Source organism: Gambusia affinis, linkage group LG05 (genome assembly GCF_019740435.1).
Source record: "Gambusia affinis linkage group LG05, SWU_Gaff_1.0, whole genome shotgun sequence".
NCBI lineage: Eukaryota > Metazoa > Chordata > Actinopteri > Cyprinodontiformes > Poeciliidae > Gambusia > Gambusia affinis.
In genome coordinates, this window is record NC_057872.1 from 14,385,667 (window position 1) to 14,407,517 (window position 21,851).

Below are 21,851 nucleotides of genomic sequence, written 5' to 3' on the forward strand. Positions count from 1 at the left end.
AAGCACAACATTTACGATCAAAATATTACATCAGACTGATAAAATGTATTTTTACAGAGGAATCTGGGCCTAGTGAAAAATGCGTTTAACATCTGTCTGTCTATAAGTTATTGTCGAAAAATAGTTAGAATCTGGCAAGTGAGTCTCACCAGAGTGCACATTCTAACTGAATGTGACTGTATACCATTAGATTTCAGTTCTGCATTTCACACTGATGATCAAAAGATACTGATCGATTAAAAAAGTGGATGAGATTGTCTGTTACTGTTCTAGCTTAGTTTTTGTCCTCCAACAGAAAGAAATCTGAGCTAAAAGCAATCACATGTGGGGTTTCCCAAGGCTTTAATGTCAGGATACATTTAAACTATATCTAAATGCTCAAGATACAGATTACGGAGTATAACAACATCAGGGACTCCCAGACAAGAATATGAAAACCCTTTAAGCTTTAATCAAGAATTTTGCATAATTTATAAATGCTTTGATGTACTAATTTTCCACGGAGGGCTTAAGCAAAATCACATGTGTATTTCAACACACTAATCTACTAAAACATAAAAATCATTTTTTTTTTCATTTAGCTAATGAAACTTAGTTTACATGGCACAATATCAGGCAGATGCTTATTATAATTAATGTGTTTTATGTATTTCTTGCACTGAAGAATCAAAATACAAAAAAAAAAAAATTCTGTAAAATAAAATGACAGAATAAATCTTGAAGCATAGACAGGTGTGTGACGAACATAATTCATCATCAGCTTAATAATAATGATGTCGGATTTTTAACAGTTGATCACTAGATTGGAACAAAGTGATGACCTTTAAGACGCCTACACACTTTGTCACCTTCCCATAGCAAATCTGTTATTAGCTGTTCATGTAGTTCGCAAGAAATGTGTAACGACAGCCACTGTCAGAAATAATAAAGGTATTTGTGTGTGTTTTTAAATTTAGCTAATGTGTCATGCCCACAAATAAAGTGCCAAATAAAAGAATCAACCAGCGTGTTGATGACTTGTGTTGTTTACACAAAAATAAACAGGCAGCGTTTCAGCCCACTAGAGGAAGTCAGACGTCGTCTCTCTGTGGTAAACGCTATTCTCACATCATCTTTTGGATTGCACAAGGCACATGAAGCCAACCAGAGAAGGTATGTGGAGCTAGTCTCTTACACTGACTATCTCTTCCACAACTTTTCTTGTTTTATTATTCTAAAACCATCTAAAGTTGTGTTGATCCAAAATACTCATCTATTTTCAACAGCTGTTGTTATATAAGCTTACATTTAATATTTAGTTCCAAGTATGTAATCTGCTTTAAGGCTAAATGGTGGTGATTATTTAGAAATATGCTGTAAAAGTTTGGATTTTTGTCTTCTACTTACTTTTTGATCTCCTTTCATCTTTCTTTGTTCAAGTTTGAGATCACCTAATCACACTATGTACAGCATTCATCTATAATGCTACCGTCAAATACGATGAAACCGAACGGTACAATTTGTGAATGTGCACTGAATTCATTTCTTTCCTCTGAGATATGTGTCTCTGTGTTTTGCTTTTCAGATTTAACAAACTCGAACTGACTCAAAAAGCAATGGCTGACAACTTCACCGCTCTGCTGTTTCTTCTGTGCAGTAAGTGTCATTTCTTGCTTTGCACTTTGCAACTCCTCACATTTAGGTGGTCTGAGACAGGAAATGTAACCACCAACACTCAGTTAAATGGAAATTTCACAGAAGCACTAATATTTCACCAGTGATATATTTCAATTCTGGTCTTGTTTCTTTGTTTTCTTTGTGTTAGGTCTGACTGTGGCCCTAGCAGGTATGTACATCACATAGAAGATGAACACAGCCCTGAAATCAAATTCATTTTTGTACACTCACAACCTGCAAAAGAAAAAAAAAAAAAAAAAACAAACAGCTGCACAGCTGCATCATATTTTCCATTGGTGTGTCTCTTATTGTGTCAGTTGTCTAGAAACCTACTCCTTCTTCTGTCACCTTTTCTGTTCGTCTCCACTTGCCAGAAAGCAACGTGTCTTGCTACAGAATTGAGCCAGGGACAATAGCAGGCATCATCGCTGCAGATTTGTTGCTGACTCTTATTATTGTGGTCGTCACCTACCGATGTGCCAGTTTCCGTCGTCAGAAAATAGATAACGGTAAGGCTTTGAGAGGAAGCTATAGATATTTGTTTTTCCAGATCTAATACTGGAAATAATTAAATTACAATTGAACCCAGAGGTTCAGAAGCAAAGGACACACACACACTGTTTTTTCTGTCTGAAGTTAAATCAGGCCAAACTACTCTTGTTTTAAGACAGTTACAATTACAAAAATTATTTATTTTTGCTAAATGCCACAATAACATTAGCTACAGTCAGATTTGGAGGCCACGTCTGTGCACACTCCTAAGATCTACCCACAAACTTATACAGGATTAAGATCAGGACCACAAACAAAACATTAATCCACCTTGTAACCACTATGCATCTGTATAGGATCATTGTTTATTTGTATTTCCCTGGCTAAAATCTTTCAATGTTGCTTCAATACTTTCACATAATGTGCACATAAGTGCACTTGTTCCTCCTGCAGCAAATAGCTCCGGACAGGATGTTGCCTCTGCTATTCCTCACAGTTCAGAAGGAGTTTCCAGGCTTAATAGGACTTTTTCCTCCAAGAGAAATGATGGCCATTCTGCCCAGTCTCACTTTAGTTTAATCAGGCCACAGGATATGTCTCCAGAAATGAAGGTCTTTGCCTCTGCACGCATTTGTAAATTACAGTTTACAGAAAAATGTTCTGTAAAGGACAAGTTTCACTGTGTGTAACAACATCATCCTACCAGCTTCAGGCAAGATCTTAAAATGGTGTGGTCTTAAAATGCATCAACAAGTGTTTCCCCAGTGACATAAGTTAACTTATGATTGGCTAACTTATGTCAGTTAACCTATCATAACATTCCAAAGACATGACATCGTCTTGTCTTTCCCCCATTGTCGAGACACAATGGTTGAAATTCTGTATGTATACTTCTGATTTCGAAGACATTAAAAAATAAACCTTTGACATATATATGCTTTTCTTGTGATTATTGCAGCAATTAACACATAGAATTAACTTTGGTCATTCAAACTGACCTAAAGCAAGAGGTGTTTGGTAAGATATAACTTCAGACAGTGAAAAAAGATGTGAATGTGTCTTTTTATTTGGTGTATGTAAACCTCTGGTTTCAACTGCATGTATCTGGCTCTTTTTTTATGTTTTTCAAGCCCTATTTTAATTTGGTGTGTTGTTTCTCTCTTCTCTCATTTCTTCACAGCTGACAAGGTTTATATGAATGTTCGGGCCAACGTGAAGAACATAAAATAAAAATCTTTTATTAATCACTATCCTAAAGAGGTGGCTTGCTTTACAATTTTTTTCAGACAGGTATTTTTACAGCATCCTCCACAATTATTGATATTCCTGGTAAATATGTGCAGAAAAAGCCTTGAAACAAGATCATAATTTTCTATCGGCATAATCCTGCTGCTGTTTTCTAACAGCTAGCTTAAAAATACCTTTTTATCACCCTCCCTCATTTCTTCTTCCTCCATGTGTGCGTTTGGCAAGTAAAGGTCATCAAGCCTCGTTTGTTACAGTCTACTTGTTAATATTTTTTTTATAATTACTCTATGAGCAAGTTCTGGTGAGCAGCTATTTTCTTGAATCTTGTCGAATCCATTTAACTAATTACTCTGGCTTTCAAAAACATTTGAATGGTGTTTTCTATTGACTGTCCCATTTTGAAGAGTAGGTAAGAGAAATTGCTGTCAGTGTCACATCATTTCAGTACAACAGGAAAACAGCCAGTAAATACTATCTGATCAAACTGTAAAAAGGGGCACCAGTAATTTGCAAAAAAATACTTGGTGTCAAAATTGTATTTTTTAATGTTTTTTAAGAATTGTGTTTTTTGTATTCTTGACTGAGTAAATCTACTTGTGGCAATGATTGAAAATCTAAATCTCTTGCAGTAAATGTTCATTTTGATTTAATGGAGTACTTTTTAAATTATTTAACCAAGCATCCTCACAATCATTGAGAACTCTATTTTAAAAGGTAGTCAAACTTTCATGATGTCTTGTAGAATTTGCCAGATCCCTATTTTAATCACCTTTCAATTTAACTTTAATTGATCATTTAGGCCCATTGCTGTTTAAAGATAAAATAAATAGTATTCATTTTAATGTGCACATTAAATATTGGCTAGAACAATTTAACAGCGCCCTCTGCAGTTTGCTTTTGGTATAGATGAGACTGGACAAAAGGCTGGAAATGATTTATGGGATTTTATAAACAAGATTGTCTTTGAACCTTCTCTTGATTATGCACTGTCAAATGATTTCTTTACTAATTTATATATCATCTAATGTACTGTTTTAACTTTCTTCTAAATAAATTTCTGAAGCCTATGTGTGTTAAATGTTTACTTATTTTATTTGAATAAATCAATGGGAAGTGTCTTTTTTTGACCATTTATGAAATATTTCTTTCCTGAAGGACAAAAACAAGTTCACTGGAGGGAAAATTAAAGAATTGAAATTTAGCTATATGTGTTTGTTTTATTTTGCACTTCACAACACATCCATTTAATCTGGGTTATTTTTTTGGTGTTTGTCTTATTATTTCTGTTTGGTTAATAACACTGTGTTTGTGTTTGCACAGGTCCAGTGTAATGCTTTTTACCTTCTATTCTCTTTTTATCTGATCCATCATTGTGGTTAAGAATGGTCTTTGAGCGCTGTGAGCTGTTTTGGAGACTGGATCAGATATGAGCAAATGTCTTGCTGCTTTGTTGATCTAACCCTGCAGTGAAACTGCTGCTTGAGTCATCCCGGAAAACATGCTGACCAAGATCAGTTTTATATCTCTGTATTATCTGGCTGATCTGTTTCTTCATTGTCTGCCCAGTTGCTTCATTCTTTAGTAAAATTAAATGAAAAAAAAAAAAAAATTTATATGCCGGAGACTCAGACCTTATCGCTCAGATTCTTTGTCTAACTTTGGAAAAAATCAACACAATGTGTTACATTCCCCAGGTCCAACTCTTTGTTGATAGGTTTAGTTTGCAGAATACTTCTCTCTCTCTCTCTCTCTCTCTCTCTCTCTCTTTCTCGACAGGGACAGTAAAAAGGCGTTGAGCTTTAATTAAAAGATTGTGAAAGGAACCTTATCTTGGACAAGTGAACTTCCAAGTCTTCACATTTGGGTTCTTGGAAGTGGTGATATATTTACTCCAGAAGTACTTAACAGCAATTTTGAGTGTGGTTTCCTTAATAGAGATCAATCCATAAACTTAATTATAAACCAAAGAGTTTATAGCCCTTCCCATCGTCCACATTAACAGAGATAAAGTTGTGGGGAAAAAAAGCATGCTTAGGTCAAAAACGACATGATTTTAACTACTCATGATGTAATTTATTTGCTTTTATTTACTGATGTGTTGTGTGTTGCTCAGTCCCTCGACTATAGAGGCGAGACATCTGCACTACCTAGCAAGAAATACCACTTCATCTGAATGATAAACTGACCTAGGACAGCATTAATCCAATAAGCAGCCAAGAGGCCAACAATACAGGGTTGCATAGTTCAGGTTGGACATTCTCTCAGGAAAACCCCTCGCTGTGAACGTCACAAATCGGGTCATCTCTATGGTGAAAGATGTAGTGTGGTAGAACAATTTTCTTTGGCAAGACCGGGCAGAAATACAAAAGCAATTTATTATTTACAAAGAAAATCAAATGAAATGTAAATAAAAACTTTGAAAACTATATGCATTTCTTTGTACTTCACCACTATGTGCTACTTTGTGTTGGCCTAACACAGATTTACTAATTAATTGTACCGCAGTTTGATGCAGCAATAGTTATGAACAGGCGCAGGTGTGTGAATCATTTGAGAAGGTTCAGTGTGACAAATACAGCATTTAATTATGAACCAAAAACAGGTGTTTTTCACATGTAGCACCTTAAACCACTCTATGAGAAAAAAACTAAAATGGTGGGTGCTTGGGTTCGACATCAATGAGGTACACCATTATGTAGGTAATACCACTGACCTGGTTTGTAACAAATATGACCCAGAGAAATAGAAATTCAGGCAAAATTACTCAGCTTCACTTTATTAACTACGGTGACAGGGAACCCTCACTGTTAATCACCAGTTGAACTGTAAGCTGTGAACACTTTTTAAGATTTAGGGAAAACAAAACATAAAACCAATGAACACAAAGTTCACTTTCATTTTGCTGACAGGACAGTGTTGTTACAGATAAAGCTGTGGTCGAGGGCCTACAGACTAGACTCCAGCCGCTTGCGCTAAACCACACAGTCTCAGGAAACTCTCCGTTTGAAGATGTGATCGCTTGTATTTCAGCAGAAACTCTGGGCGTGAGAGTGACCTGATGCTGCTGGTTACTGCTGTGTCGTTTGCATCATTCCATTAAAATTGCAATATGAGGTGCATCATGGCTTGAAAGCAGGAGATGAAATTGACACTTTATATTCAAGCGACTACAGGTGCCATAGATATGACACGTAACAGAAAAAAGGCAAAACAGAAAGACCAACTTCCTCTTTTGTCAGTGGACTCCCACTTTGTGCTCCTCCTTTAACAGGCTCTAGCACACTGCCGACAAATCTCCACCCTGAAACCCTTCTGACTCTCCAGCATCTTATGTATGGACACCACTTAGCAGCCTTTTGGCAAAGATCAAAACAACAGCTGGTGTTCGGATTCTCATTTCCCCCTCAACTGAGAAGATGCCCGACGCTCTCTGTATTGTGGGCTCCATGTTCGGTGAGTCACATTCACGCTCCCTAACAACAACAGTCTAGACATATGAAGACTCTAAAGCTTTACTACCGTAATGTGTTACAGGGTCAGAGGAAGGACAGCAAGGTAGATCTCTTCAACCATTTGCTTTAGATAATATATAACATGACATTTTGCTTCATTTAAAATATTTTTTTAAACATTTTCTCACAGACTGTGGCACCTGCTACCTGATAAACATGGGCTCTGTGATTGGCATCATTGCCTCTGACATTATCTTAACCGTGTTCCTCATCATCTCCGTGTTCTGCTTCGCAAGTCATCACAGGAGAAGAAGGGAACGGGAGTCTCACGATGGTGACCCTGTGCATTTCTGCTATTTGTTGATATTTGTGGTGAATTTTGTGTGTTTGTCTTACCTATGCTAAATATTTTCCTTTAACAGGTAGAAGAAATCTGCCCTTATCTGCCTCGAAGAAGATGACCCCAGAAGACACAGAATCTCCATACCAGGTAAAATAGTAAGCTTTGAAATGATAAAATACTTATTATTTTTATAAAAGTATAAAAACTGATACATATAATAATTCTTACTATGTAAATGACTTTATATTTCTATGATTTATTTCATTTATTTAAATATTTTCAAATGTGTTTTATTGTGAATTGTGGATAGTTAACTTAAGTTTCTTTTACTTTTAAGGAATTACATGGAGTGCAGTCAGATATCTACAATGAACTTCGACACTTTAGGAAATGACATGTTGTGGAAAATGTTCAAATTCTTCACTTCATATATGTGACTTACTGTAAAATATATAAAAGAACTATGCCAAAAAATCCTCTGTATAAATCTTGCTTTGCAACTCATAATTTAGCATAAATCTAATGAAAAATGGTGTAGAGTATCTGAATGTTGTTTCTGTAGTTAATTTATGTTGTGCTCATTGAGAATGTAGAGTGGAGCATGGAATTCAGTAGATGTTGTGTTTGTAAATTCTTTTGTATATAATAAAATACAGTAAAGCCCATCTTTGCAATCATTGTTTAACTTCAGAAAAATTCTGGTCAGACTCAATAAAACTGGTATTATTTTGTTTATTTGATTATATTTTTCTTACATCAGCTTTCATTGCAAGCAGCCTATCATTGCTTTACATCAAACATAAGGTTCAATCAAAATATTTTTTATTTTTCTTCTATGTCTTCACATGATCAGAATATAAAAAAATGGACACAATGCTTCTATTTGGAGGTATAAAAAATTCCCAGTGTACAGACAGCTGTATTTTGAAGCATCCTGTCTGCTGTGAATGAGTCAATACATGGTGGCTCCTGACTCAGTCCGAGAAAGTAGCTCTAGACAAAAAAAACATGGAAAATAGGTGCATTGACTTACAACAGATGAACTGCATGTACACACATGATACTAAAACACGTCCATTGTAAAAAGAAACTTGAGAGAGTTGAGAAAATGATGAGCATCATTTAAAAATGCAAAAAAAACAAACCTTGGTCTAGACTTGACTGGAGCAGACAGTCTACTGGGATCTGTGAGTAAAAGTAAAAAACAAAGCAATAAAACACCTTTCTTAATGGCTGATGCTTCCACAATCAGCAGCTGCATTCCTCACTTGAGGAAGGAAAATGCGTTCTTACCAAAGGGATAAGTTTCAGACATGATGTATTCTCTGGTTTCTGTCGGAAAATTAAATGTTTGAACATCTTTGAAGTGATCCCCTTTTTTTACTTTTGAGAATCTTTGAGTGGCTCACGCGTGACACGACAGCTGTTCTTACCTTTACTGTTGTGCACCACAGCCAGTTTCCCATTGTTGACCTCTGCGCTTTCCCAAGATGTCTCCGTGCTTTTATCTGCATCCACCCTCTCCCCCTGGATTTGGACATTTGTGCTTTGCATGGCTCTGCCAGACCTCACCATTGTTCCCTCTTCACTGTCCGGATCAGTCTGTCCGTCGCTTCCCTGTTGCTTGCCTTGACCGATGATCTGCTCCTGACTCCTACCCTGAACATGCCTGCTGGTTTTATGCAGCTGCTGCGTCTTGTCTGTGCCTGTTTGTGTTTTTCTCCTTGATGGCGAGTCTGCGCCAGCTTTGGGATCCACAACTTCATAGCTGCCTTTAGATGTTTCTGTAAGAAAATATCTTTCTTCATATGGCATTGAATCAACATATAAAGTCCCTTACAAAGTTAGTCATACCCTTTCAACATTTTGTCATGTCACAACTACAAATGTCATTGCTTTTTATTAGAGTTTTATTAGGTATTCCAACACAAATAACTACATAACTGTGAAAGGAGTAGGATTCACTACAAAACTTTAATCTGAGAAGTTTGAAATGAGTTTTATTCAGCACCCTCACTTACACTTACACCCACAGTGTAAAATGTTATGTAAAGAAAATTTTACACTTCTTTCCCACAGCAGACAGGAACACAAATTCCTGTCTGCTGTGGGGTCATTTAGTGCATGATTAAGTTATAAAATAATACCACAAGCTTTAAATAACTCACAGAGCATTGCTAAATCCATCTTTCAGAATTGGAAAGGGTATGTCACAACATCAAATCCACCAAAATACATGGCTGTCTTCCTCAGCATTAGTCAGAAGCAGCCAAGAGGCCCAGGGTAAAACTGCAGTGGCTGCAGAGATACACTGCACAAGTGGAAATACTTTATCCCCTCCATAAAACATGGTGGTGGCAGTCTCACACTGTGTAAATACGTTCCTCAGAATGGAAAGCTGGTCAGATTTGATCATAAGATGAATGAAGCAGAAAACAAGGCAATCCTGAAAGAAAGCCTCTAAGAGGCTGCAAAACTTGTTACTTACAGCAGAATGTAAAGCCTAGAAATACAGCCAGAACTACAACCGAGCTCCGGCTGGAATGGCTAAGTCAAAGGCCAGATCTGGTATAGAATCCAATGATGCCCTCCATCTAATTTGACTGATTTTAAGATAATTTTACAAAGCAGAATAGACAAAAATGTTAAACATTGCCCAAATGACTTTCAGGTGTAACTGCAGCAAAAATTGGTTCCACAAAGTATTGAGCCTGGTGGCGTGAATACTAAAACACAGTCAACTTTTCAGATTTCTGTTTGTAAAACCAAATGTAACTAATCTATCTATTCCAATCTAATTTGTTATTAAAAAATACTTAATGTTGATCTGTCAAATAAAATCAGAATTAAAAAAAATACTTTTGTATTTGCAATACTACAAAATTGTGACAAATGTTGTAAGGATATGAGTACTTTTGCAGGGCCACATAACTCTGAAGTCTTAGTGATTCAAATAAATTTAAAACTCAACCTTTGCTTTCACTTCCACTTTGATCAGGTCCTGAAATATTATGAGGAAATTGTCTTTATTTTTGTGAAAGTAAATATAACTTCTACATATAACAAACATATTTAATGTACCTGGATATACAGAGGTGACAAAACTCTCCACTGATTGCATCTCAGACAAATCTGCAAATTAAAGTTGGTTTCTATTAAAATTAAGATCCATTTTAAATTGTTAATAAATACATTTGCACTCTCCTAATATTCAACTAATTTTGCGTACCATTGGAGTCTTGGTATCTTAATGGTTTATCAGGGTTTCTCTTTGCTGTAGACATGAGAAAAAGGTAAAGATTAACATAAAATCTCCAAAATGACCTGGTGTAAGTTTCTCTTCCCATTTGTTTGTTTCTTTTTCAATGTTCTGATAGGGAACCAAAAGTAAGTTTAGGGATCTAATGAGATGACCAATAAAGACCTGGATTTATTTTGTTTGTGATGCACCAACCTGTGACTTTGGCTGGTGTGGCTCTTTCAGTAGTTGCTCCAAATGCCTCTGTAAGAATATAAAATTGCACAGTTGTTTAAAACATGCATTATTCCACAAATATCAGGAGTTAGAAAGAAGGAAATAGTGATAACAATCATCACCATTTAGAAAGATCAACACATGTCGTCTTTGAGCTTGGAGGGAAAAAGAAGAAAAAAATATATAATTAGCTGCACCTGGTTTAGTGGTTTCAAACACTTTTCACTACAAATTGGTTTTGAAAAAACAAATATTATGTCCATGTTGTGTACCATTTTTTTGGCCTTGTTCTCCCATGACTGCTAATGGCACCAACAGCAGCAAACAAAACAGGAAGCTGAAAGAGAGCAAAATTTGCTTTCATTTCATTTCTATGAAATTAAGAATTAAAATGTGAATTAAAATGTATCTCAACTAAAGAAAAAAAAAATCTACAAACATCTTACCACTTCATCTTTTTGTGGTTTCCCCAACTCTGTCTTCTGTTGGATAAGAATGCGTGTAGGGCTTTTTATGCACTCCCACATCAAGGCTGTACTAAAGTTAATTACACATTCTGACCAGATGGATCAGATTAAGTCTTGTACTCAAAGACTCCATCTGTGTGTTGAACACTGCGTCATTTCTGTGCAAGAGAGCAACAATTACATTCTGATAAGTTCACAAGGGCCTATTCATTCCCTTTCAACATGAAAACAACAGTTCATAATACACAGATTCCGAGATGAGATGGGTCTTACCCTCTAATATATGCTAATTACAGGTGACTGGTTACTTTAGAGATTGTCCTTTGACCTTTTCTTTGACCGAAGTCAGCTTTGAAATAAAACATCAGACCAGAGTTGTTGATTTTTTTCCCATTTATGTGGACTGATAAAAAGTGGTCTTGTTTTAAATTAACAAAGGTCCTTTAGGAGAGCAGCAGTTTCAAAAATGAAATTCTGTGTCTTTAATGATAACTAAATATTATAATTTGAAATGTATAGCTTTCTTCCCTAAAACTGAAGAAAAATAGCAAAGAAGACAGCATATATCATCACATACTTTAAAAAATAAACAGAGCTTAAAAAGTACAAATTTATTTTCAATTTAAAGAAAACAAACATTTTTTAATAAAAAAAAAAGCTGAGACTGCAACATGTAACTATAATATCTAGATTATTTCTTCATACAAAATATTGACTCTAGATGCATGTTTTAGTAAATGTTCTTTTTTTCATCAAAACTCGTAATGAAAACAACAATTCAAGTTATTGCTTTTTGTTTAATTTTACTCATAGAACAATGTTTTAAAATCCAGGCCTTTTAAAAGAAAACAAACAACTGACTTGTTTCCTTCATTCTGACTTACTGTACCCTCATAAAACAGTAATAGTACATATTTAATAAGAAGAACCCGGATTTAAATATTGGACAGAGATTTAAGTGTGGAGCCTGCAAGCTCTTTTGCAAAGGATTCTCTTTGGGAATTCCAGCTGCCACAATCTAAACCATGTATGCTAGGTTCAATTGTAATTCCAAACTGTCATATCTCAACCAATAATAGATGAAAAAGAAGTCTCATGGAGGACTGCATAGATAAAGTAGGTACAAAAAATTAATGCTGATCAGTAATTCTATCTGTAATGTATCACCATACCTTAGATCATAAACCAGTTCTTTAGAAGCTTTGCCCACTGCAACAGAAAGGCCCACATCCATTCTGCTCTAGCATCAAAAGTGCACTGACTCACCCAGCTGCTGTAGTACCATGTAAGAGCCTTGCAGCTCTACACAGAGCTCTCACATGCTAAAAAATAGATACATAATATCACCGTTTTCATATGCTTACTGTTATTTTCAATTTGGATTCAAGTTTTTTCTAAGTTTTCCAATTTTCCTCTATTAAGCTACATGGACACAGAATTCAAGGTAACATTTTTTGACAGCAGGTCTTAATGTCCTGAACACACAATTCCATAGTGATACATGGTGGTGGCACCGTCATGTTGTGAAGATGCTACACTGCCTGTTCTTTAGACAGGGAAGCACAGGTAATCTGGAGATAAAAGATTCCTGCATTCCTGAAAGCAAAAATGTCTTACAGGCTGCAAAAAAATAGAGATGGGCACAGATGTTCACCTTTCAACAAAACAACAACTCTATTTATGAAGCCAGAGCTACGATAGTATGGTTCTGAAAAAATAAAGCAAAGCTGTTGTTCTGTTAGAACGACCCAATCAGTCAAGACCTAAATTAGTCTAAGATTGTATAGCCATAATTGACAATTATTGGTTACAGGGACTCACTTTTTAAAATAAATACTTTTTTCAGATTTCTTTTTGCAAAAAAAGAAAAACATGATTTAAATTTTGTATCTATTCAATAAAATCTTAATAAAATAAAATTAATACTATTGATTTTACCATCCGTGGCACAATGTGGAACACTGAACAGGATATGAACACATAATCAATGCACTCTGTGTGCTCCCACTTTACCCACATTATACATAGCCTATTGTAATATTAAATGTAATAATCACGTTCTCCAACTTTGGTTGCAATAATTGTAGAGGACATCGCGTTGACTGTGGACTGAACCATGAGTTGTGATTAGGAAATGGTGCTTATGTCTCTCTTGATAAAACGTCACATCTCAGATTAAGTCCACTCCCAGACACGTGTAGATCAAAGTTTGTCTTTCAACCAGACAGACCTGTTGGTGGCAGAAGAAGCGAAAAGCTCTCCGTGGAAAACAGAAAAGAATGAGCGCCCCCTGCTGGAAATACCTTTCGCATTAAGCTCTTGATCTCGAGCATCGCCATATTGACGTCCCAACAACGCTGAGAGGTAATCATGTTATTTAATCACAAATCCTTGCTGTTTTATAACCCACGTTGATCTTATTAGACGGATTGAAAAGCCGGGAAGGGGTATCTTATCCGTGGTGGTCGTTGTGCCTCTCGATTACGGTGTTCATGGGCTGTTTTATCAAGGCGTTGTCAGCCAGTTGCCTCGCTAGAAAGCAGTCTATTCACTCCCTTAGCCTGCTAGCTTAGCACTTTTTAGGTTAGGAAAATGTGCCCATTTTCGAAGCCCGCTGTAAAGCCTGGCATAAATAATGACCTAGCAGGCGTTGAGTTGGCTATTTGAAAGCTGAATGTTGATTCCATCACGATATTACACTGCTATGTGACCGGGAACTGGCTGTGACTTTCCAACCGGCTTTTCACTCTGCAGTTGACGAGCTAACGCTAACTAGTTAGCATCCCTGTCAGCTTCCCGGTTCTACTGCTAGCTAGCTGTTAGCACTCAACCAGGCAATAGGCCGCATTGGGGTTTGACTGCTTTCATCTTTTAAATAAAATTATCAAGCCAATTATTTGCTTTAATGCAAGTTTCTAAACTAATTAATTGATGTATTTATTTTTTGTGACACTATTGTGTGGATACAAACCATATTAGCTTCAGCTTCATTCGTTGGCGTGCGCTTGTTCACATACTTTGCTCATGTTTGCCTAATTGACTTTATTGATTTTAATCAACCTACTTTCTACCCCCGTTTTCCAACAGGAGGTAGTCGTTGTAGCCCCCAGTGATGACTATACTGAGTCCTGTGCCTCCCGATTAGACTGGTTGGATGCCCCATTTAACATCCAGGTTTCTCCATTTCATACGCCATCGTATGCAAACACACCATGCACCAATTGCTTAGCTTATGAGAATTATTATTTCTTGTGCTCATTTTGTTTTAAACAGTTTATTTTTGAAGGTTATTGTAGACGTCCATTGTATAATGAGGGGAAAAAAAGTCGTTCTTTATCAATTTAAAGCTTATCTCAAGATACAGACCACAGATCAAGTTAAAAAGCTTAATGATTGCACAGTATAACAAGCAACTCTAACAGCAGATCTTAATTTTTCCTTGTCTGTTTAGCTTTCTTACAACAAAGGCATCTCAGCAAATCTTATTCACTTTGCCTGTCAACAATTAATCCTGGAGGAAACCTCCCAGGTATTGTTCTATAAATGTTTATATACTTATATTTACATGGGTGTTTACTGATTTAAATATTATAACTAGTTGCCAGTAAATTGAATATGTTATGCCAGTATCATTAATCCATGCCCTTGTTATTCTTGATTTGTTTAATTTGTTGTATTTTGCTTGTGTCTGTCTTTTATAGGACATTTAGAAAAGATCCCGTACAGAATATGTCTGGCCCTGTTCCAAGCCGCTCTCGAGTTTACCCTGATGTAAACACACAGAGACCTCGGGAGTACTGGGACTATGAGTCCCATGTTGTTGAGTGGGGGTAAGGAAAGTGGAAGCCATTCAGGCTTTGTTGTTCTTCATCAGTATTGCAAAAATAGCTATTTAAATAACTTGAATAGGGTTTTTTCACCAGACAAGTATCAGGTCTGGAATTAGAGCCAATTTTAAATTTGTGCTGTAAAACGACCAGAATTCAATATGAATTTCTCATTCAGAAAGCGTTTGACTCTGTCCTTTTTAATATGCATTTAATGTACAGCATTGCAACGCAGGGAGACAATTTAAATGTAGAAATTGCATAATTTATTTCGGTACATCTGCAAACAGAGGTCCTAAAAACAGTTTTAAAAAGCAAGCTGTGTGAGTGTTTTACAGTCTAACTGACTGATCTCAGAGCTGCACCAGCTGCAAGAAGCAGGAAAATAAAGTCTTTACAGCAGGCAATATTGATTCTTCTCAACAATATTAAGTGTAGGGGATGATGATACTAAAACTTCACATTCTGTACCATTTCTCTTTTTTTTAAGGCAAAGTGTTTGTTCTAATAATGAGAAAAAACATAAATTACAACATAACAAAAATGTTATTGTCCTGATTAGGACATAGCCAAAACGTAGGAGGGAATTTATCTTGCATGTAGAAAAACTGTATGTAACTTAAAAGTGCTCCTACGCTGTAAAGCAACAGTAGACACCATAAAGTCTTTATACTATTTTTAAAAGTTTTAACCTTGGATTTTTATGTATTATTTTCAATGCGCATATCTGCATGGTTTAATTTTGCTGCTGACACAGAAGGACACAGATATTGGTCTAAAATAGATTATTTGTTAAAGTGTGCACATGTATTTGGCCCAGACCAATGTAACCTTTTTTAGTAGTAATTTTACACCATAACGTCATTAGTGAACAACTACAACAGGTAGGTTTAGTTGTCATTAGTTCTAACTATTATGGATCCTCTGTTTATTAACATTTTCTGGTTCTATTATTAGCTGCTAATTCCTTTACTACTAAACAGAGTAGTAATGGAGGACAGCATGTTGGGCTTTATGCTACTTAGCCCACTGAACAGTTTTCTGGTGAACATTTTCCTGGTTTAATAAATACCCGCAGTAGACTTTTTTTCTTGGTGAAGTCAGGCCGACACAGCACTGTAATGAGTTTACCTGTAAGTTACTAATATTTAAACACACAGGTTAAGTTGTTCGCTTCCTCACTGTTGCAGATGCAGAAGCATTCCTGACATTTTTAAGTTGCTCTCAGAGCTGCAGCGTTATCAGAGCTCCCAGGAATTCATCTGCTCTTCCTGCCTGTCTTTCTGATTGGAAAAATACCTCAGAAAAACACTCGCCTTGTCCCCCAGATAGGGTTTCAGATTCTCCTTTTTGGACTCACTTGGCTTGTTAGCAGAAGTTTAAACTTCATGTAGCAGCTCACAGTTTTAAAGCTCAACCATGATTATCAAGTGAGCTACGGCAGGTAGGAGAGAGGCTGTCTGTTTTGTTGCGGAGCTGCTGTGTGAAGTATTTACAATAACTTAGGAAGATGAAAATGGGTTTGTATTACAATATTGATTTTGTAACTCTCTTAAAAGACAGCTTCACGTCAACTCTGTGATGGGTCATATAAAAATTAACAGCAAGACATCAGTCTAACTTTGTTAATGTTGAAGCTTTGTGCTCATCAACTTTTCTGAATATATGCTCAAACTTTTCTCTTTTTTTCCAGAAATCAAGACGACTATCAGCTCGTCAGAAAACTAGGAAGAGGCAAATACAGTGAAGTATTTGAAGCCATAAACATCACAAACAACGAAAAGGTGGTGGTTAAAATACTGAAGGTATGCTGATGATTATTTTTGCAAACGTGGTTCATATTGCTTTGTGATCGGACATTTCAGGAGATTCACTGGACTCTCTTTCTGTTTTTCAGCCTGTTAAGAAAAAGAAAATCAAGAGAGAAATAAAGATCCTGGAGAATCTGAGGGGTGGCCCAAATATCATCTCACTCTTAGATATTGTCAAGGATCCTGTGGTATGTTTGGTCTCCATGTTGTTGTGTAAAATGTTTAGATAGAATATATTTATATAACTTTTTTTTTTTTTTAATAAACATTGACTCCTTGTTTTTTGTTTTTCTCCGTTTAGTCACGAACCCCAGCTCTGGTCTTTGAACATGTGAACAACACAGATTTCAAGGTAAGAACATTTTTTCTCTCTTTTTTTTTTTTTCTTCTTTTACTTTTTCAGCCGCTTAATTTATTTATTTATTTATTTATTTCAGCAATTGTATCAGACTCTGTCAGACTTTGACATACGGTTCTACATGTATGAAATCTTAAAGGTAAGAAGTTGCCTTAAATCTAGCACTGTTTCAGTATTTCGGCTTTAGTTAAATATAAAAATTGCTAATGTTTTTCGTTGAAGGCTCTGGATTACTGCCACTCCATGGGTATTATGCATAGGGATGTCAAACCCCATAATGTAATGATCGATCATGAACACAGAAAGGTAACTTAGGTTGGTTTATATACATATCTTTCTCGCCATCTGTGATGCTGATTCATTGTACTAATTAAAATGTACTAAACTTGTCATAGCTCCGTCTAATCGATTGGGGCCTGGCAGAGTTTTACCACCCAAACCAAGAGTACAACGTGAGAGTGGCATCCAGGTACTTCAAAGGTCCCGAACTGCTGGTAGATTACCAGGTGAGTTTAAAGGCCACCAAGAACTTGTGTCACGACAGGAGATTTATTTTTCTTAGGAGTTTTTAAGAAAGCCAAGACACCAGTTAAAGATTTTTACTTATTCGTGCTTTTTTTCTAGATGTATGACTACAGCTTGGACATGTGGAGCCTGGGTTGCATGCTTGCCAGCATGATCTTCAGGAAGGAGCCGTTCTTTCACGGTCATGACAATTATGACCAGGTAGTGTCTTGCCAAGAGTTAATTTGTTGTCTGAGCATAGACTAGAAAGCGGTGCGAAAGTGGGTTTAAAAAATAAAAGTCGGCCATTCAATTCTGCGGTTTAAAGTCTGTTCAGTGAGATTCCAGAAAAAGTGCTATCTTCGAGTTTTCCTCCTCCTGTAAAGAGCCACGCTGCAGATCCCCCATTTGTTGCTGAACGCAACAAATCGGCGCAACTGCTGGTCTGCTAGCTGAAAGAAGGCAGCTAAACTTTTTTTTCTGAAATTTTTTTTTTTTCTTTTCCCCACCAGGGGGTCTTTTTTGTGGGCTCTAGTGTCCCTTTTTTTCATAGTAGGCTGACAGGAAAGCGGGAAGGAGAGGGGGGAAGACATGCGGCCAAGGTCGTCGGGTCCGGGAATCGAACCCGCGACGGCCGCGTCGAGGACTGAAGGCCTCCAAACGTGGGGCGCGCTAACCTCTACGCCACTGGAGCACGCCCTTGGCTTTGGGCTGCTTACTTGACCTGACCGTCTTACTGGTTAACACCAGCTGTTGTACTAGATTGAGGAAGTGTTTAATCAATTCTTTTTCTCATGTGCATGTCCCAAATGACAACTAAATATGATATACACCATTCGTATATTACCAGGTGGAGGAAAAGTAGCTTATTTGACTTTGGATAAAGTTGTTTCATGTGTTTTTCTCTTTTTTTTCTGTTTTAAATGTATAAATACAGTGATAGGATGTAACAGTGGTATTTTTACTCCTAGTTATCATACCATAAGAATCTCATACTGACCAATACTTAATTCAGTTCTTATCCTGGTAGCCAAACAAGTTCAGTGGGTTTTTTTTTTGGGTTTTTTTTGCCTTTTTCTTCCCCCCACATATTGCACAACATCTTTTAGTCTTGCAGAGCCACACCCTGGCCTCACAGCCCTTTGAGACTTTTTGTTAAATGTAAGATAAGATTTCTCATAAGTGACAGGTTAATGCTCTCCTCAGTAATAACTGTTAAGTTTATCTACAATTTAAAGAGAAAAAAAATCCAGTAATCTTACCATATTCTGCATATTATTCCCCACCTTATTTCTTTTCCCCTGCAAGACCAGCAGCAATAACATAGGGATGCACCAGTCAGTTTTGTGGCACATTTAAAAATTTTTGTAAAACTTGTAATCCAAACCCTACCAAGGGTTTTCCTAATCAGATTTCTGCTTAAAATTTGTAGTTAAGATGGCTCAAAATAGTTCCCGCAATGAATAATTATTATTCATGTGATATCACACAGTGAGGACATGGTTGCTGTAAAACAGTTGTACCATTTTAAAATGGGTAATGATGGCAGAGCTAACATTTGAAATGATCTAATTGGCTATTAATTAGCATTAGTAGCTGCAACTGCGCTCTCGCTGTTGTTTAGGGATGCACAATAATTACAGAGCCAAGAGGATTTTTGAGATTTCAAAGCTCATATTGACCCACTTTGTTTGAAAATATACCAGTTCCAGTCAGTTTCTGGGTCTTGTTCTAGTAAAATTGTAATTATTTTACCCCATTTCCAACTTATAAGCAAGCAGTTTAGTGTTTTCAGGTTTTGTAGTAAAAGTAATTCAGAATGCTTATGTATTTAGTCTTATGGAGGCCTCTTTTAAGTTTTATTACACGTTTTTTTTTTTGTTTTTTTTTTCAAACGCTCTTGTACCATTTCATTTTTGAATGATTGTTTTGAATCTGGAATACTTAAGCTCACCTTTTTAATTGAGAAATGTTTGAACTTACAGCTTGTGCGGATTGCAAAAGTACTTGGCACAGAGGACTTGTATGACTATATTGACAAGTACAACATTGAATTGGATCCACGGTTCAATGACATCCTGGGAAGGTGAGTCATTGAGTCAACTGTTTTGGTTTTTACCGGTTTGACAGATTGTTTGGCCTCGACTTGACCAGCTAATTTGTCTCCCTTTCTTCTCGTTTATCTGTAGACATTCCCGCAAAAGATGGGAGAGGTTTGTGCACAGTGAGAACCAACACCTAGTCAGCACAGAGGCTCTAGACTTCTTGGACAAATTGCTGCGCTACGACCATCAAGCTCGCCTCACAGCCAGAGAGGCCATGGATCATCCCTACTTCTGTATGATTGCTTCTTCCCTTGTTCCTAATTTTTGTTAACATTGTGGAGTTTATATGTAGCCCTTAACACCCATCCCATCTGCTTCCTTCTTTTTGTCCTTTTAATTCTTTGTTCTTCCTTCCTTTATTTCTAGTCTCTAACAGTATTTCTTCTGTTTTTAATTTTGTTCTGCCATCCTTGTTTTTAATTGCCTCTTTAAGGTGACATGACCTTTACCACGTTTACCTCTGTGCATCTTTCACTTTTCACACGTCTTCCTTTCTTCACTGGAGTGCCTCCACCCCTCTTTATTTGCAACTCCTTTTACATTTTTTGTGACCTTGTGTCCTTCCTCTCCTTCTGTTCTTTCTTGAGCTCTCTTTCCTTCCTTATGACCTTACATCATGCTTACCATCTTGCCTATACTTTCTTCCTTGCGTCCTTCTTTTCTATCTGTCTCTGGTATGAGAAGTTGTGATATGAAGACAATTTTATAGAGATTATTCGCACTTATACATAAATGTGGGTGAAATGGTCAGGTATACGATGGAATTTTTACATGAACATTTGGGAATGCTGGCAAGATGTTTTCTAAACCATCTGGTGTATTATATTCTCAGATCCCATCGTCAAAGATCAGGGAAGGGGGGCCACTCCTGGGGGCATGGCTGCCAGCTCCACTCCAGTCAGCTCCTCGAGTATGATGGCTGGTGAGTCACTTTGGACCCGCTGCTGCACCACACTTTCTCCTGAACGAGACGAGCTTTCGCAAATGAGTAATAACCCTGTTTTTCCTTTCAGGCATCACCTCCATGTCCTCCTCACAGCCGCTGGCTAACATTGCTGGATCGCCCGTCATCTCTGCCCCAAACACTCTGGCCACACAAGTCCCTGCAGCCACCGGGACCCAGCCCTGAAACCACTTCCTCACCTGTGTTAAACGTGTGCTCATGGCCATGCCCTGCCTAGCTCTCTCTGCAAGCCAGGGCCATGGAAACCCCCCCCTCCCCAAACCCCCCACCCTCTTTTTATGTTGACAATAACAAAGAAGATTTAAATTACTTTTCATGTTCAGTTCTATTTTGACACCTGGACTTGACAGAACCGCATTGTTGCACCTGTCGGGTTTGTTAGACATTAATTTGGGTGTGTTACTTGACAATGCCATTGTCTAGAAATTCTAATAAGATGTAGACATAAAGAGAATGGATAATAAAATTTATTTTGTATGTTCCAAATATACAGTCTTGCTTGAAACTGTTTGATGGGGATCCTGCTGTATTACACTGTGAAACCTTTACGTGACTTCACACAAACGGGGAATCGGGGAAATCTGGTGTGTCCCACCTATCAGTGCTCGCCGGTTGCACACGATGTAATGTGCAGGAGTTGTTAGTGTTTTGAAGTTGTTAGATGCTTATCATTCTTTAATTGGACATTTTTGTAGATATTCTACAGTTACTGTCAGGTTGCATGCACCCAATGCTGAGTTTCACAGGGTCAATAGTTTGCCAACTTTATGTTACTTTCACTTCTGTATGTGTATGTAAGTGTCCATGTTTGTTTTTTATGAAGTCTCTTACACATGATTTTGATTACATAGACAATTTTGTAACTTTTTTGTTTTATGTTGGGAGGAGTCATCACCTACGGAAAAACAACTTCAAAAATAAACAATTTAAACAGGGCTTTACAGGCACTACGTTATTGACTGTACCATTCCATAAATGGTTTGCGTCAACTGTGAGTAGATTTGGTGTAGGGCACGAAGTTAATTTTAGTTTAAAATGAACTTTGCTTTGCATATTTTACAGACTTTGCCTCAATAGAATCATACAATATCACCTAGTCTCAGTAGTTCGAAAGTGAAACTCGTGGATTCATTGCACACACAAAGGTAT

At 36.9% G+C, this 21,851-nt stretch overlaps 3 protein-coding genes across 4 annotated transcripts; 2 read left to right on the forward strand and 1 right to left on the reverse strand.

Moving 5' to 3' along the window:
* The first annotated feature begins 1,081 nt into the window (after window positions 1-1,081).
* On the forward strand, window positions 1,082-7,880 carry LOC122831100. The gene is made up of 10 exons (XM_044117044.1): window positions 1,082-1,152; window positions 1,565-1,635; window positions 1,805-1,825; window positions 2,031-2,165; window positions 3,329-3,360; window positions 6,702-6,849; window positions 6,931-6,951; window positions 7,039-7,182; window positions 7,271-7,338; window positions 7,529-7,880. Exons 2-10 carry the CDS (start codon window positions 1,596-1,598, stop codon window positions 7,583-7,585), a joined length of 666 nt encoding a protein of 221 aa, XP_043972979.1. The 5' UTR covers window positions 1,082-1,152; window positions 1,565-1,595; the 3' UTR covers window positions 7,586-7,880.
* A 33-nt stretch (window positions 7,881-7,913) lies between these two features.
* On the reverse strand, window positions 7,914-13,270 carry LOC122831398. The gene is made up of 12 exons (XM_044117531.1): window positions 13,191-13,270; window positions 11,113-11,291; window positions 10,939-11,003; window positions 10,789-10,821; window positions 10,646-10,693; window positions 10,421-10,465; window positions 10,273-10,323; window positions 10,163-10,192; window positions 8,625-8,975; window positions 8,485-8,523; window positions 8,337-8,376; window positions 7,914-8,184 (listed from the first exon to the last, which is right to left on the reverse strand). Exons 2-12 carry the CDS (start codon window positions 11,118-11,120, stop codon window positions 8,166-8,168), a joined length of 729 nt encoding a protein of 242 aa, XP_043973466.1. The 5' UTR covers window positions 11,121-11,291; window positions 13,191-13,270; the 3' UTR covers window positions 7,914-8,165.
* A 92-nt stretch (window positions 13,271-13,362) lies between these two features.
* LOC122831394 (casein kinase II subunit alpha) lies at window positions 13,363-21,638 on the forward strand. Of its 2 annotated transcripts, none has more exons than XM_044117526.1 (15): window positions 13,363-13,497; window positions 14,221-14,307; window positions 14,585-14,662; window positions 14,835-14,963; window positions 16,654-16,765; window positions 16,858-16,959; window positions 17,073-17,123; window positions 17,209-17,268; window positions 17,352-17,435; window positions 17,525-17,635; window positions 17,754-17,855; window positions 19,619-19,719; window positions 19,823-19,971; window positions 20,571-20,660; window positions 20,752-21,638. In XM_044117526.1, the coding sequence occupies exons 4-15, from the start codon at window positions 14,863-14,865 to the stop codon at window positions 20,865-20,867; spliced, it is 1,179 nt and encodes a 392-aa protein (XP_043973461.1). In that variant the 5' UTR covers window positions 13,363-13,497; window positions 14,221-14,307; window positions 14,585-14,662; window positions 14,835-14,862; the 3' UTR covers window positions 20,868-21,638. The 2 variants fall into 2 exon arrangements, with proteins under 2 accessions (XP_043973461.1, XP_043973462.1); XM_044117527.1 differs by having other exon boundaries at window positions 13,372-13,497; window positions 14,221-14,330.
* Window positions 21,639-21,851: the final 213 nt, after the last annotated feature.

Coding starts and splice junctions, on each gene's coding strand:
- LOC122831398 (XM_044117531.1), bottom strand. Junction 10,822..10,938: donor AGAACAAGGCCAAAAAAATG/GTACACAACATG, acceptor TTTCCCTCCAAG/CTCAAAGACGACATGTGTTG. Junction 8,976..10,162: donor AAGTGGAAGTGAAAGCAAAG/GTTGAGTTTTAA, acceptor ATTTTCTTACAG/AAACATCTAAAGGCAGCTAT.
- LOC122831394 (XM_044117526.1), top strand. CDS start 14,863: ATGTCTGGCCCTGTTCCAAGCCGCTCTCGAGTTTACCCTGATGTAAAC. Junction 17,124..17,208: donor TGAACAACACAGATTTCAAG/GTAAGAACATTT, acceptor TATTTATTTCAG/CAATTGTATCAGACTCTGTC. Junction 17,269..17,351: donor ACATGTATGAAATCTTAAAG/GTAAGAAGTTGC, acceptor TTTTCGTTGAAG/GCTCTGGATTACTGCCACTC.
- LOC122831100 (XM_044117044.1), top strand. CDS start 1,596: ATGGCTGACAACTTCACCGCTCTGCTGTTTCTTCTGTGCA. Junction 7,183..7,270: donor GGAACGGGAGTCTCACGATG/GTGACCCTGTGC, acceptor TTCCTTTAACAG/GTAGAAGAAATCTGCCCTTA. Junction 7,339..7,528: donor ACACAGAATCTCCATACCAG/GTAAAATAGTAA, acceptor TTTACTTTTAAG/GAATTACATGGAGTGCAGTC.